Genomic DNA, 14,390 nt, shown 5'->3' on the forward strand with positions numbered 1-14,390 from the left:
TAAATAGTATTAGCGCAATAACTGGAAGTTTATGGGTATCTGAAAGCATTCTAGCAGATACCCATAGTTAGCATTGGCTCACGAAACTACCTCTAACTTCCTTCATACTGGACACAGAGAAATGGTATCCACAAGTTCATCTACCTCTGACGAAGTTGCCAAAATCCCCAAATATCCCTTCAAAGACTCCAGCCTCCCAAGAAATAGACTGTTCTCTCTTTTTCCGCACGGCAAGCGCTACCGGTGCATCAAGTCTGACACCAACAGGCTCCTGAACAGCTTCTATCCCCAAGCCATAAGACTGCTAAATAGCCAACAAACTGGCTCCACAGACTATCTGAGTTGACCCTAGATTTTTATTGCACTGACTCTATGCACACTCACAGGACTCTACATACAGGACGCACACACACTCACGCACACACACACACACACACACACACACACACGCACACACACACACACACACACACACACACACACACACACACACACACACACACACACTCATCATATACAATATATAATATGCTCCTGCTACTCTGTTTATCATACATCATGATAGCTAGTCACCTTACCCTATACTGTACATATCTATCTATACCACTCCAGTATCCCTCCACATTGTAAATATGGTATTGGAACTGACCCTGTATATATCTTCTTCCTTTCTCGTGTTCTTCTTATTTCTTATTTGAATTTCTCATGTTTTTGTTCTATTTTATGTCATTTTCTGTACTATATAAATATTGATTTCTGCATTGGGTTTAGAGCTTGCAAGAAAGGCATTTCAATGTACATGTGCACGTGACATTAAAACTTGAAACTTGATAGTTCAAACACGACTGTGTGTGTGTGTGTGTGTGTGTGTGTGTTTGTTTGTGTTTGTGTGTGTTCGTTTGTGTTTGTGTGTTTTTTGTGTGTGTCTTTGTGTGTGTGTGTACTAACTTATCGTGTCCCTATTACATGTGTATTCTACACTCTCCCATAGGACCGATAATTTACTTCACATCACCATAGAGTAGCCCTAACAAAGACACAACAAAACCCTCCTTAGCCGCTCTTATCTCTTTTGCAACACATGCTAACCGGTTTGTGTTGCACCTCTTTGTATTTCAATGCCGATGTTTAGTACACATGCTAACCGCTTCTGCCCTATTGCATCGCCATCGTTAGCAACACATGCTAACCGTTTTGTCTCTACTTCTTTGTGTGTTGTAGTGCCGTCATTCTGGGGGCTAGTGAACTCAGCTTGGAACCTGTGCTCCGTGGGGAAGAGGCAGTCTCCCGTCAACATTGAGACCAGCCACATGATCTTTGACCCCTTCCTCACGCCCATCCGGCTCAACACGGGAGGACGCAAGGTAAACAAACACTCAACAATGGTACTCTCAGAGTGTGTACCAAATGGCACCCTCTTCCTATATTCCTATACAGTGTACTACTTTTGACCAGGGCCTGAGTCCGAAATGGCACCCTATTCCCTATATAGTGCACTGGTCAAAAGTAGTGCTTTACATCCATAATAGGGTGCTATTTCAGACCCAGCATTATTGTCTGGGGTGATGGATGTCGCTGCATTGTCGGTTCCTCACTGCTTTGTTTGGGAAGCCTCGAGTTTGTGGTACTATTGTGTGGTTCTATAATGCTGTTGTATGGTTTGTTAGGCAACTAGCCATGTACAGATCTCTGATCAATGTTGCTGGCTTAAACGCTTCACTTTTTTTTATCCCGGTGAACAAAGTCGGTTGTTTGTCACAGTTTCATTTTTTACAGAGACAGATGGCATTGGATCAACTCTACATTGTCTGGATATTACCATAATACATATTGGTTCACACACGCAACACAAACACTGTAATATGTTACCGGAAAAGAGACCTATACAGGACAAAATATATATTTTATATGAAATCCGTTGTGAGGGAGAACCACAAAACGGCGTAAACACAAACACACATACACAGACACATGAATTAGCCACATAGATATATATTTTCTTAAATTTAATTTGATTTATTTCACCTTTATTTAACCAGGTCGGCCAGTTGAGAACAAGTTCTAATTTATAACTGCGACCTGGCCAAGATAAAGCAAAGCAGTGCGACAAAAACAACAACACATAGTTACACATAAACAAACGTACAGTCAATAACACAATACAGTGATCGGTAAGCTGCTTTGACAGCTGAAGCTTAAAGTTAGAGAGGGAGATATAAGACCCCAGTGTCAGTGATTTTTGCAATTCGTTCCAGTCATCTGGAAGGAAAGGCGGCCAAAGTAAGTGTTGGCTTTTGGGATGACCAGTGAAATATACCTGCTGGAGTGCGTGCTATGGGTGGGTGTTGCTATGGTGACCAATGAGCTGAGATGAGGCAGGGCTTTACCTAACAAAGACTTATAGATGACCTAGTGCCAGTGGGTTCGGCGATGAATATGTAGTGAGGGCTAGCCAACGAGAGCATACAGGTCGCAGTAGTGGGTAGTATATTTAAAACCTTTTTTTTTTTTTTTAAATGTACCTTTATTTAACTAGGCACTTAAGAACAAATTCTTATTTTCAATGACAGCCTAGGAACTGTGGGTTAACTGCCTGTTCAGGGGCAGAACGACAGATTTGTACCTTGTCAGCTCAGGGGTTTGAACTTGCCATCTTCCGGTTACTAGTCCAACGCTCTAACCACTAGGCTACCCTGCCGCCCCATACATGGGGCTTTGGTGACAAAACGGATGGCACTGTGATAGACTACATCCAGTTTGCTGAGTAGAGTGTTGGAGGCTATTTTGTAAATTACATCGCCGATGTCAAGGATGGGTAGGATATTCAGTTTTACGAGGGTATGTTTGGCAGCATGAGTGAAGGAGGCTTTGTTGCGAAATAGGAAGCCGATTCTAGATATCATTTTGGATTGGAGATGCTTGATGTGAGTCTGGAAGGAGAGTTTACAGTCTAAACAGACAACTACACTAGGTATTTGTAGTTGTCCACATATTCTAGGTCAGAACCGTCCAGAGTAGTGATGCTAGTCGGGCTAGGGTGCGGGCAGCAATCAGTTGAAGAGCATGCCACGGAAGGAGTGTTGTATGGCGTTGAAGCTTGCTTTGGAGGTTTGTTAGCACAGTGTCCAAAGAAGGGCCAGATGTATACAGAATTGTGTCGTCTGCGTAGAGGTGGATCAGAGAATCACCAGCAGCAAGAGCAACATTGAATTGAACCGAGAATTGAACCCAACATTGAACCGAGAATTGAACCCTGTGGCACCCCCATAGAGACTGCCAGAGGTCCGGACAACAGGCCCTCCGATTTGACACATATCTCTGTCTGAGAAGTAGTTGGTAAACCAGGTGAGGCAGTCATTTGAGAAGCCAAGGCTATTGAGTCTGCCGATAAGAATGCGGTGATGACATAGTCGAAAGCCTTGGCCAGGTCGATGACGACGGCTGCACAGTACTGTCTTTTATCGATGGCGGTTATGATATCGTTTAGGACCTTGAGCGTGGTTGAGGTGCACCCATGACCAGCTCGGAAACAAGATTGCATAGTGGAGAAGGTACGGTGGGATTCTAAATGGTTGGTGATCTGTTTGTTAACTTGGCTTTCAAAGATTTTAGAAAGGCAGGGCAGGATGGATATAGGTCTATAACAGTTTAGGTCTAGAGTGTCTCCCCCTTTGAAGAGGGGGATGACCGCGGCAGCTTTCCAATCTTTGAGGATCTCAGACGATACGGAAGAAAGTTTGAATAGGCTAGTAATAGGGGTTGCAACAATTGTGGCGGATAATTTTAGAAAGAGAGGGTCTAGATTGTCTGGCCCAGCTGATTTGGGTATCCTGGAAGGATATTGACCTCATCCCGTCTGTAGAGGACGCCTGGTTGCTCTTCAAAAGTGCTTTCCTCACCATCTTAAATAAGCATACCCCATTCAAAAAATGTAGAACTAACAACAGATACAGCCCTTGGTTCACCCTAGACTTGACTGCTCTGGACCAGGTCGATTAGAAAGGCCTGCTCACTGAAGGGTTTTAGGGAGCATTTGACAGTGATGAGGGGTGGTCGTTTGACCGTGTACCCATTACGCACACAGGCATTGAGGCAGTGATTGCTGAGATCCTGGTTGAAGGCAGCAGAGGTGTATTTAGAGGGCAATTTGGTCAGGATGATAGGGTGCTCATGGTTGCGGATTTAGGGTTGTACCTGGTAGGTTCCTTGATAATTTGTGTTTGATTGAGGGCATCTAGCTTAAATTGTAGGATGACCGGGGTGTTAAGCATGTCCCAGTTTAGGTCAACTAATAGTATGAATTCTTAAGATAGATGGGGGGGGGGTGATCAACTCACATATGGTGTGTACGGCACAGCTGGGGGCTGAGGGGTGTCTATAGCAAGTGGCAACTGTGATAGACTTGTTTCTAGAGAGGTCGATCTTTCAAAGTAGAAGCTCAAATTATTTGGTCACAGACCTGGATAGTATGACAGAACTCTGCAGGCTATCTCTGCAGTAGATTGCAACTTCGCCCTATTTGGCAGTTCTATCTTGTCGGAAAATGTTATAGTTAGGTATAGACATTTCTGGATTTTTGGTGGCCTTCCTAAGCCAGGATTCAGACACGGCTAGGCCATCCGGGTTGGCGGAGTGTGCTAAAGCAGTGAATAAAACAAACTTAGGGAGAAGGCTTCTAATGTTAACATTCATGAAACCAAGGCTTTTACGGATACAGAAGTTAACAAATGAGAACGCCTGGGGAATGGGAGTGATGCTGGGGGCTGCAGGGCCTGAGTTAACCTCTACATCACCAGAGGAACAGAGGAGGAGTAGGATAAGGGTATGGCTAAAGGCTATAAGAACTGGTCGTCTAGTGCGTTCGGAACAGAGAGTAAAAGGAGCAGATTTCTGGGTGCGGAAGAATAGATTCAAGGCATAATTTAAAGACAAGAGTATGGTAGGATGTGAGTACAGTGGAGGTAAACTTAGGCATTGAGTGATGATGAGGCACCATTTAACCTGTTGCGACGACCAAACCCGGATCCGGGATTCTATTTATAGACCTAAGCTCATTACCATAACGCAACGTTAACTATTCATGAAAATCGCAAATGAAATGAAATAAATATGCTATCTCTCAAGCTTAGCCTTTTGTTAACAACACTGTCATCTCAGATTTTCAAAATATGCTTTTCAACCATAGGAAAACAATCATTTGTGTAACAGTAGCTAGCTAGCGTAGCATTTAGCTTTAGCATTAGCGTTAGCATTTAGCAAGCAACTATCACAAAAACAAGTAAAGCCTTTAAATAAAATAACTTACCTTTGAAGAACTTCTGATGTTTTCAATGAGGAGACGCTCAGTTTTTCCAAAAAGATTCTTTGTGTATTAGAAATAGCTCCGTTTTGTAAATCACATTTGGCTACCAAAAAAAAAAAAAGAAAAAAAAAAAGAAAAGAAAATTCAGCCCTCAAAACGCGAACTTTTTTCCAAATTAACTCCATAATATCGACTGAAACATGGCAAACGTGGTTTAGAATCAATCCTCAAGGTGTTTTTCCACATATCTCTTCGATGATATATCCTTCGTGGAAGCCTGGTTTCTCCTTGCTCTCAAATGGAAAAATAAGTGCACCTGGCTTTGCGCTCCAATTTCGACGCAGGGACACCAGGCGGACACTTGGAAAATGTAGTCTCTTATGGTCAATCTTCCAATGATATGCCTACAAATACGTCACAATGCTGCAAACACGTTGGGGAAACGACAGAAAGTGTAGGCTCATTCCTTGCGCAATCACAGCCATATAAGGAGACAATGGAAAACAGAGCTTCAGAGATTCTACTCATTTCCTGGTTGACGTATCATCTTGGTTTCGCCTGTAGAATGAGTTCTGGGGCACTTACAGACAATATCTTTGCAGATTCTGAAACTTCAGAGTGTTTTCTTTCCAAAACGGTCAATAATATGCATAGTCGAGCATCTTTTCGTGACAAAATATTGCGCTTAAAACGGGAACGTTTTTTATCCAAAAATGAAATAGCGCCCCTAGAGATCCAAGAGGTTAAGCCAGGTGAAGTCACTGCATGAGTTGGGGGTGGAAAAAAGGTCTAGCTAAGGCATATTGAGCAGGGCTGGAGGCTCTACAGTGAAATAAGACAATAATCACTAACCAAAACAGCAATAGACAAGGCATATTGGCATTAGGGAGAGGCATGTGTAGCCGAGTGATCATAGGGACCAGTGTGTAGGTAGGCGAGCTGGAGACACGGCGATTCAGACAGCTAGCAGGCCAGGGATAGCAGGCTAGCAGATGGTCCTCAGGGTGATGTCGTAATGGGAGAGCCTGTTGAAACTCCCGCGAACAGCTACGTCGGCAGACCAGTCGTGATGGATCTACGGGGCTCCGTGTCAGCAGTCAGATGTGGTAGAGAAAAAGCAGTCCCATATGCTCTGGGTTGATATCGCGCTGTGCAGACTGGCAGGAATTGACCGGGCTGAGGCTGGCTGATGTCCTAGTTAACGGTGATGACTGCTAGCAGTGGCTAACTGACTACTAGCTAGTAGCTAGTAGTAGATACCATAGCGTACCGACAACAGTAGCGCAGCGTTGTATCTAAATGCATACCCTGCCATATGATAACAGCAATTGGGAGGTGGGTGCAGATGGGCTGTGTTCCAGAGCTCATGGTTGCATGTTGAGATTATTACTATGATGAGGGTGTGTTTACATTCCAGGGGTTGGTACAGGGTTACCCCAGGGCCATGGCAGGAACTGCAGGGGCATGGACGCCCATACAGATTAGCCCAATGGCATGAGAGAAATCCACAATTACTCTGTTTAACTGGAGAAAGATAAATAGTAGACAGTAGAGGAGGGAGAGAAAGAAAGAGACATGGAGAAAGAGGCCTGAGGGACAACTGTAATCAGATTCAGTGTCTAAACAATGTTATTACCTCTGTCATTATTGTTGGGAATGTAACTCCCATGCATTTGAGTTTTAGATGTTTTGAAATGGCACCAGTAACTTCTATTAGGGAAAGGGGATATCTAGTCAGTTGTACAACTGATATGTGTCTTCCACATTTAACCCAACCCCTCTGAATCAGAGAGGTGCAGAGGGCTGCCTTAATCAACATATTAAGCACCCAGGAAACAGTGAGTTAAGTGCCTTTCTCAGGGGTAGAATGACAGATGTTGACCTTGTCAGCTCAGGGATTCGATCCAGCAACCTTTCGGTTAACTGGCCCAAAGCCTCTACCCGTCAGGCTACCTGCCATACTACCCATCTGTGGGTTCAGTTCAGATAAAGGTGAGTTTTGTATTACATTTGAAGCAGCACACAGGGCAAAGATATAGTAATGTAGGACCTGGTAGTTACTGCTCTTGTCAAACATGTGCCCTTTTGGCAGCTATGTGCATTTAGCTGATTCCTGTTGTCACAGAAGTTCCTTCCTCTATGAACAATTTAGTAGTTTTGCCCTAAACTCCAGTGGAACTTTTTCATTCATCAAAGTCAAAGAAAGTTTTCAGAGACACAGAGAAGTGAAAAGTAATTTAGGACTTTGTTGTCTCCGCCTGTTAATGTTCTCTGTTGTGTCTCCATCTCTCGAAGCATCAGAGCTGTCTGCAATGGAACAGTCTACTTCACATTGTCAATGCTGCTGAACACACACAACTCTGGCTCTTTCTTTTCTTAAGGAAGAAAAAAAAGGAAATCCAAAAGATTATCCCTCTGATTGCATGGTCAGTCATGAGGCGAGATGGAGAGAGGTAGAGAGAGAAAGAGGGAGAGAGAGAGAGAGAGAGAGAGAGAGAGAGAGAGAGAGAGAGAGAGACACAGACACAGACAGACACAGACAGTGAGGTTAGAGAGCGAGAATGCAAACAAGAAAGAGAGAGAATGAGAAAGAGAGAGATAAAAAGGTGTGTCCAATAATGTCAAACCCAATCTCCCTTTCCCTTCTCTTATTTCTCCTCCCCAGTACCAAAGTGATTAAATTCATTTGAAACCTCTTCAAATAATTGTGGCTCATCTACGCAGAGCAAATATTCAATTAATACTGACAATTTAAACAGTGTGATTCCTCCAGTCCGACGCACATGACCTTGATGCATGTCTCCCCTCCATTAATTATGCCTTCCATTCAGGGGTCCTCTCATTTCCTTTAATTATTCATTAGGTAGAGATACGGACAGAGCAGTGGAGGAGAGCGACCCATCAGGGAGTCAGAGATTAAGTTAAATCTTCTCTCCCTCCCTCTCTCCTCTTTCTGTCTTTCTCTCTTTGTCTCTCTCTCTCACTGTCTCACTATCTTACCCTCCTTATAGTATCTGTCTTTAACTCTCTCTCTCTCCTGAATCAGTGAAGTGGAGGATTATATGTGGAGAAACCAAATGGTTAGTCCTCTTTTGACTTTGCTTTCGTTATTTTTCCGCCAAGACATCTGTGAATAATCTATTTGTGCGGTGAAATGGGCCCCGCTTCTCAGTTTTACATTAGGGACACATTTCCCTGTCTGTTCTCCAGGCTTTGAAGTCAAACGTGATCTTTTGTGAACGTGTGTTACTTTAGTAATCAGTTTCTGGCAGGTGGCTGTGGTTTTTTTGAGAAGCTGCTTCGCTAACGTACAGATGAATACAAAGTTATAAAGTAGCGATAATTAGTTAGATAACATTGAAAACAGTGTATGTGATACATGCACTACTCTGTACCCAGTTTACAGGCCCTGACCCTATCCTAACACTGGGTAATCTAACCCTGACCTTAAAGAAAATAATGGCATTTAATGTATTTTTGAAAGTGTTCATAGTTTCCCTAAAGCCACCTGCAATTACAGGTGTTTATACACCATTATGCACATGGGAGGCACTACCCCATCATGTCTGTGGCTCCCACAGACATGATGGGGTAGTGCAACACACACAGATGTTTATTGCAAAGGACCAATCGCATTACCATCACACAAACAGATTCAATTATGCAAATTGCGGATTGATATTAATTAGACACAAGCTTGGGTTGGCTGAGCCCATGCGAAGCTGTCACCATATCTCAAAGTGAGAGCCAGCTGCTTTGTCTGGTTGTCTGTCTGGGTGTCTGTCTGGGCAGGAATATCTTCAACATGCACTGTAACGGAAAACGTTCAATGATATGGTAATTTGGGGTATTATAAACACTCAAAAATTCTGAAAAATGTTCCTGCAGCATACTGTAAATGATGGTACATTATAGGAAAATATTGTGGGCGGGGCAAAGAGTTACTGTATTTCGAATGGTGCACTGTAAAAATAATAAAAATAATTACACTAGAATTTTTTATACACTAGAACCGCTGGGCCTCGACGGACCCCCTTCAAGCTAATGAACAGTCATTCTGACTGCAACATTCTAACAGTGTAATTAATACATTTCATATATGCTATCGCAAAAATCTTCATGGAGTGACTTTGCTACAACTATGAAACAAAGGAGATAATTGTGGACTTCGGGAAACAGCAGAGAGAGCACCCCATTATCCACATCGACGGGACAGCAGTGGAGAAGGTGGAAAGTTTTAAGTTCCTCGGCGTGTACATCAGCTGATATCTCAAAGTGCTGTACAGAAACCCAGCCTAAAACCCCAAACAGCAAGCAATGCAGGTGTTGAAGCACGTTGAAGCAAAAACTCCCTAGAAAGGCCCAAACCTAGGAAGAAACCTAGAGAGGAACCAGGCTATGAGAGGTGGCCAGTCCTCTTCTGGCTGTGCCGGGTGGAGATTATAACAGAACATGGCCAAGATGTTAAAATGTTCATAAATGACCAGCATGGTCAAATAATAGGTTTGGGAAAGGTAGCACGTCCGGTGAACAGGTCAGGATTCCATAGCCGCAGGCAGAACAGTTGAAACAGGAGCAGCAGCACGGCCAGGTGGACAGGGGACAGCAAGGAGTCATCATGCCAGGTAGTCCTGAGGCATGGTCCTACGGCCCAGGTCCTCCGAGTGAGAGAAAGAAAGAGAGAATTAGAGAGAGCATACTTAAATTCACACAGGACACCGGATAAGACAGGAGAAGTACTCCAGATATAACAAACTGACCCTAGCCCCCCAACACATAAACTACTGCCGCATAAATACTGGAGGCTGAGACAGGAGTGGTCAGGAGACACTGTGGCCCCATCCGATGATACCCCCGGACAGGGCCAAACAGGAAGGATATAACCCCACCCACTTTGCCAAAGCACAGCCCCCACACCACTAGAGGGATTTCTTCAACCACCAACTTACCATCCTGAGACAAGGCCGAGTATAGCCCACAAAGATCTCTCCGCCACGACACAACCCAAGTGGGGGCGCCAACCCAGACAGGAAGATCACATCAGTGACTCAACCCTCTCAAGTGACGCACCCCTCCTAGGGATGGCATGAAAGAGCACCAGTAAGCCAGTGACTCAGCCCCTGTAATAGGGTTAGAGGCAGAGAATCCCAGTGGAAAGAGGGGAACCGGCCAGGCAGAGACAGCAAGGGCGGTTCGTTGCTCCAGAGCCTTTCCGTTCACCTTCACACTACTGGGCCAGACTACACTCAATCATATGACCCACTGAAGAGATGAGTCTTCAGTAAAGGTTGACTTAAAGGTTGAGATCGAGTTTGCCTCTCTCACATGGGTAGGCAGACCATTCCATAAAAATGGAGCTCTATAGGAGAAAGCCCTGCCTCCAGCTGTTTGCTTAGAAATTCTAGGGAGAATTAGGAGGCCTGCGTCTTGTGACCGTAGCGTACGTGTAGGTATGTACGGCAGGACCAAATCAGAGAGATAGGTAGGAGCAAGCACATGTAATGCTTTGTAGGTTAGCAGTAAAACCTTGAAATCAGCCCTTGCCTTGACAGGAAGCCAGTGTAGGGAGGCTAGCACTGGAGTAATGTGATCAAAATGTTTGGTTCTAGTCAGGATTCTAGCAGCCGTATTTAGCACTTATCAGGCCTACCACTGTTGTGTCGTCAGCAAACGTAATGATGGTGTTGGAGTCGTGCTTGGCCACGCAGTCATGGGTGAACAGGGGACTAGGTACGCACCCCTGAGGGGCACCAGTGTTCAGAAACAGCCTTTTGTTGCCTACCCTTACCACCTGGGGATGGCCTATCAGGAAATCCAGGATATTTTTGCAGAGGGAGTTGTTTACTTCCAGGGTCCTTAGCTTAGTAATGAGCTTTGTGGGCACTATGGTGTTGAACAATGAGCTGTAGTCAAGGACCATAATTCTCACATACTGTAGGTGTTCCTTTTGTCCAGGTGAGAAACGACAGTGTGGATTGTGATTGAGGTTGCATCATCTGTGGATTTGTTGGGCCGGTATGCGAATTGGAGTGGGTGTAGGGTTTTCGGGATGATGGTGTTGATGTGATTTATGACCAGCCTTTCAAAGGACTTCATATGCTACCAATGTGTGTTACGGGGCGGTAGTCATTTAGGCAGGTTACCTTCGCTTTCTTGGGCCTATGGTGGCCTGCTTGAAACATATTACAGACTCGGTCAGGAAGAGGTTGAAAATGTCAGTGAAAACACTTGCCAGTTGGTCCCCGTGCTCTGAGTACACGTCTTGCTAATCTGTCTGGCCCTGCGGCCTTGGGATTGTTGAGCTGTTTAAACGTCTTGCTCACATCGGCTATGGAGACGCATGTTTACAGAGTCGTCCGGAAGTCGTCTTGTGCTCTCTTGCGTGCTTCAGTGTTGCTTGTCTCGAAGTGAGCATAAAAGGCATTTAGCTCATCTGGTAAGCTTGCGTCACTGGGTTTCCCTTTGTAGTCCGTAATAGTTTGCAAGCCCAGCCACATCCGATGAGCTTCAGAGCTGGTGTAGTAGGATTCAATCTTAGTCCTGTATTGATGCTTTGAGTGTTTGATGGTTCGTCTGAGGCCATAGCGGGATTTCTTATAAGCATCCAAATTAGTGTCCCGTTCCTCGAAAGCAGTAGCTCTAGCCTTTAGCTCGGTGTGTATGTTGCCTGTAATCCATGGCTTCTGTTTGGGATATGTATGCACGATCAATGTTGGGGTGACTGAGGTGGTGTACTCCTAAATGCCACTGGATGAATCCCAGAACATATTCCAGTCTGTGCTAGCAAAACAGTCCTGTTATGCAGCATCTGCGTCATCTGACCACTTCCAACTAAGGGTAGGAAAATGAACAAGCTGGCATTTAACAAACTGTACAACGCTATAAACAAGAAAGAAAACCTACATCCAGAGGCTGCTTTTCTGGTTGCCGGCAATTTTAATTCTGACACGTGATGCCAAATTTGTATCAACGCGTCTCCAATGCCACTAGAGGCGATAAAGTCCTAGACTACTGTTATTCTACCCACAAGGCCCTCCTCTGGGCTCCATTCGGCATGACTCCGTACTCCTGCTTCCTTTTTACAAGCAGAAACTCAAACCGGAAGCACCCGTGACTAGCTCCGTTGAGAAATGATCACCAGAATCAGGGATTATGCTAGAGGACTGCTTTGCTAGCGCTGATTGGATTATGTTTAGAGACTCAACCAATAATATTTACGAGCTAACCACCTCCATCACTGGCTTCATTAGAAAATGTCCGAGGTCCGTGGGGCGACGCACAATTGGCCTAGCGTCGCTCGGGTTAGGGAGGGCTTGGTCGGTAGGGGTGTCCTTGTCTCATCGCGCACCAGCGACTCCTGTGGCGGGCGGGGCGCAGTGTGCGCTAACCAAGGTGGCCAGGTGCACAGTGTTTCCTCCGGTGCATTGGTGCGGCTGGCTTCCGGGTTGGATGCGCACTGTGTTAAGAAGCGGCTTGGTTGGGTTGTGTATCGGAGGACGCATGACTTTCAACCTTTGTCTCTCCCCAGCCCGTATGGGAGTTGTAGCGATGAGACAAGATAGTAGCTACTACAACAATTGGATACCACGAAATTGGGGAGAAAAAGGGGTAAAATAAAAAACAAAAAAATTAAAAAAAAATGTATCGACGTTGTCCCCACGGTGAGGGTTCGCCGCTTCCCCAATCAGAAGCCCTGGATTAACACCAAGGTTGGAGCTAAACTAAAGGACATGGTTACCACACACAGAGATATCATAGACAACCCTGAGGCTACGGCTGAGGACAGCAATAATTACAAGATGTCCCGCTATGACCTTCGCAGAGTCATCAAACGAGCAAAAGGACAATACAGGAATAAGGTTGAATCATTCTACACAGGCTCCGACACCCGCCATATGTGGCAGGGTTTACAGTCCATTACGCTTTACAAAGGAAAACCCACCCGTGATCTACCACAGAACTCAATACATTTTATGCACGCTTTGAAAACAACAACACCGTGCCGGGTGTGAGGGTCATCACCTACCCAGAGGATTGGGTGATCTCGCTTTCCGAGGCCCGACGTGAAAAAGGTCTTTAATCAGGTCAACACCCACGAGCCCGCGGGGCCCAACGGTATTCCCGGGCCCGTTCTCAAATTATGTGCAGAGCATCTGGCAGGTATATTCACGGTAATTTTCTACCTCTCCTTGTCCCAGTCTGTAATCCCCACAGGTTTTAAGATGACCACCATCATTCCTGTCCCCAAGAACTTACTGCCACAAGAACTCAAATGCCACGATGACTACCGCCATGTAACACTCGCTTCTGTAATCATGAAGTGCTTTGAGAGGCTGGTTATGGTATGCAGTAACTCCACCATCCCAGACACCCTAGACCCACTCCAATTTGCATACTGCCCCAACAGATCCATATATTACACAATCTCAATTGCTCTCCACACTGCCCTCACCCACCTAGATGATAGGAATACCTATGTGAGAATGCTGTTCATTGACGACAGCTCAGCATTTAACACCATTGTCCCCTCCAAGCTCATCACCAAGCTTTGTGACTCTGGGTCTGAACACCTCCCTCTGTAACTGGATCCTGGACTCCCTGACGGGTCGACCCCAGGCGGTGAGGGTAGGCAACCTCACCTCTGCCACGCTGACCCTCAGCACAGAGGCCACACAGGGGTGTGTGCTTAGTCTCCTCCTGTACTCCCTGTTCACCCACAACTGCGTGGCCTCGCACAACTCCAACACCATCATTAAGTTTGACACGACAGTGCTTTGCCTGATCACCAAGGACGATGAGTCAGTCTACAGGAGGGACGGAGGGGGAGGGGGAGGGTGAGGGGAGGGGAGGGGAGGGGAGGGGAGGGGGGGGGGGGGAGGGGGCGCGCAAATAAATTGTTAAGGACTCCAACCACCCAAGCCATAGATTATCCTCTCTGCACAGCAAGCAGTACCGGTCTGGCACACACAGGCTCTTGAACAGCTTTTATCCCCGAGCAATAAGGCTGATAAATAGTGAACAAAATAGCTACACGGACTATCTGAGTTAACCTTGTGTCCTTTTATTTTCATTTTTGTCTCTATGCACA

The 14,390-nt window shown here is 45.4% G+C and overlaps 1 protein-coding gene across 3 annotated transcripts in view; it reads left to right on the forward strand.

Annotated features, from left to right (window-relative positions):
• Positions 1-14,390, forward strand: part of LOC139375612 (carbonic anhydrase-related protein 10-like) — a 296,785-nt gene that overhangs the window by 121,961 nt on the left and 160,434 nt on the right. For all 3 annotated transcript variants that reach the window (XM_071117403.1, XM_071117405.1, XM_071117404.1), the window contains exon 4: positions 1,222-1,364. In XM_071117403.1, the coding sequence (XP_070973504.1) occupies positions 1,222-1,364 (143 nt within the window). The remainder of the gene's footprint in view (positions 1-1,221; positions 1,365-14,390) is intronic.

The sequence above is a fragment of the Oncorhynchus clarkii genome, chromosome 20, assembly GCF_045791955.1.
Source record: "Oncorhynchus clarkii lewisi isolate Uvic-CL-2024 chromosome 20, UVic_Ocla_1.0, whole genome shotgun sequence".
NCBI classification, from domain to species: domain Eukaryota; kingdom Metazoa; phylum Chordata; class Actinopteri; order Salmoniformes; family Salmonidae; genus Oncorhynchus; species Oncorhynchus clarkii.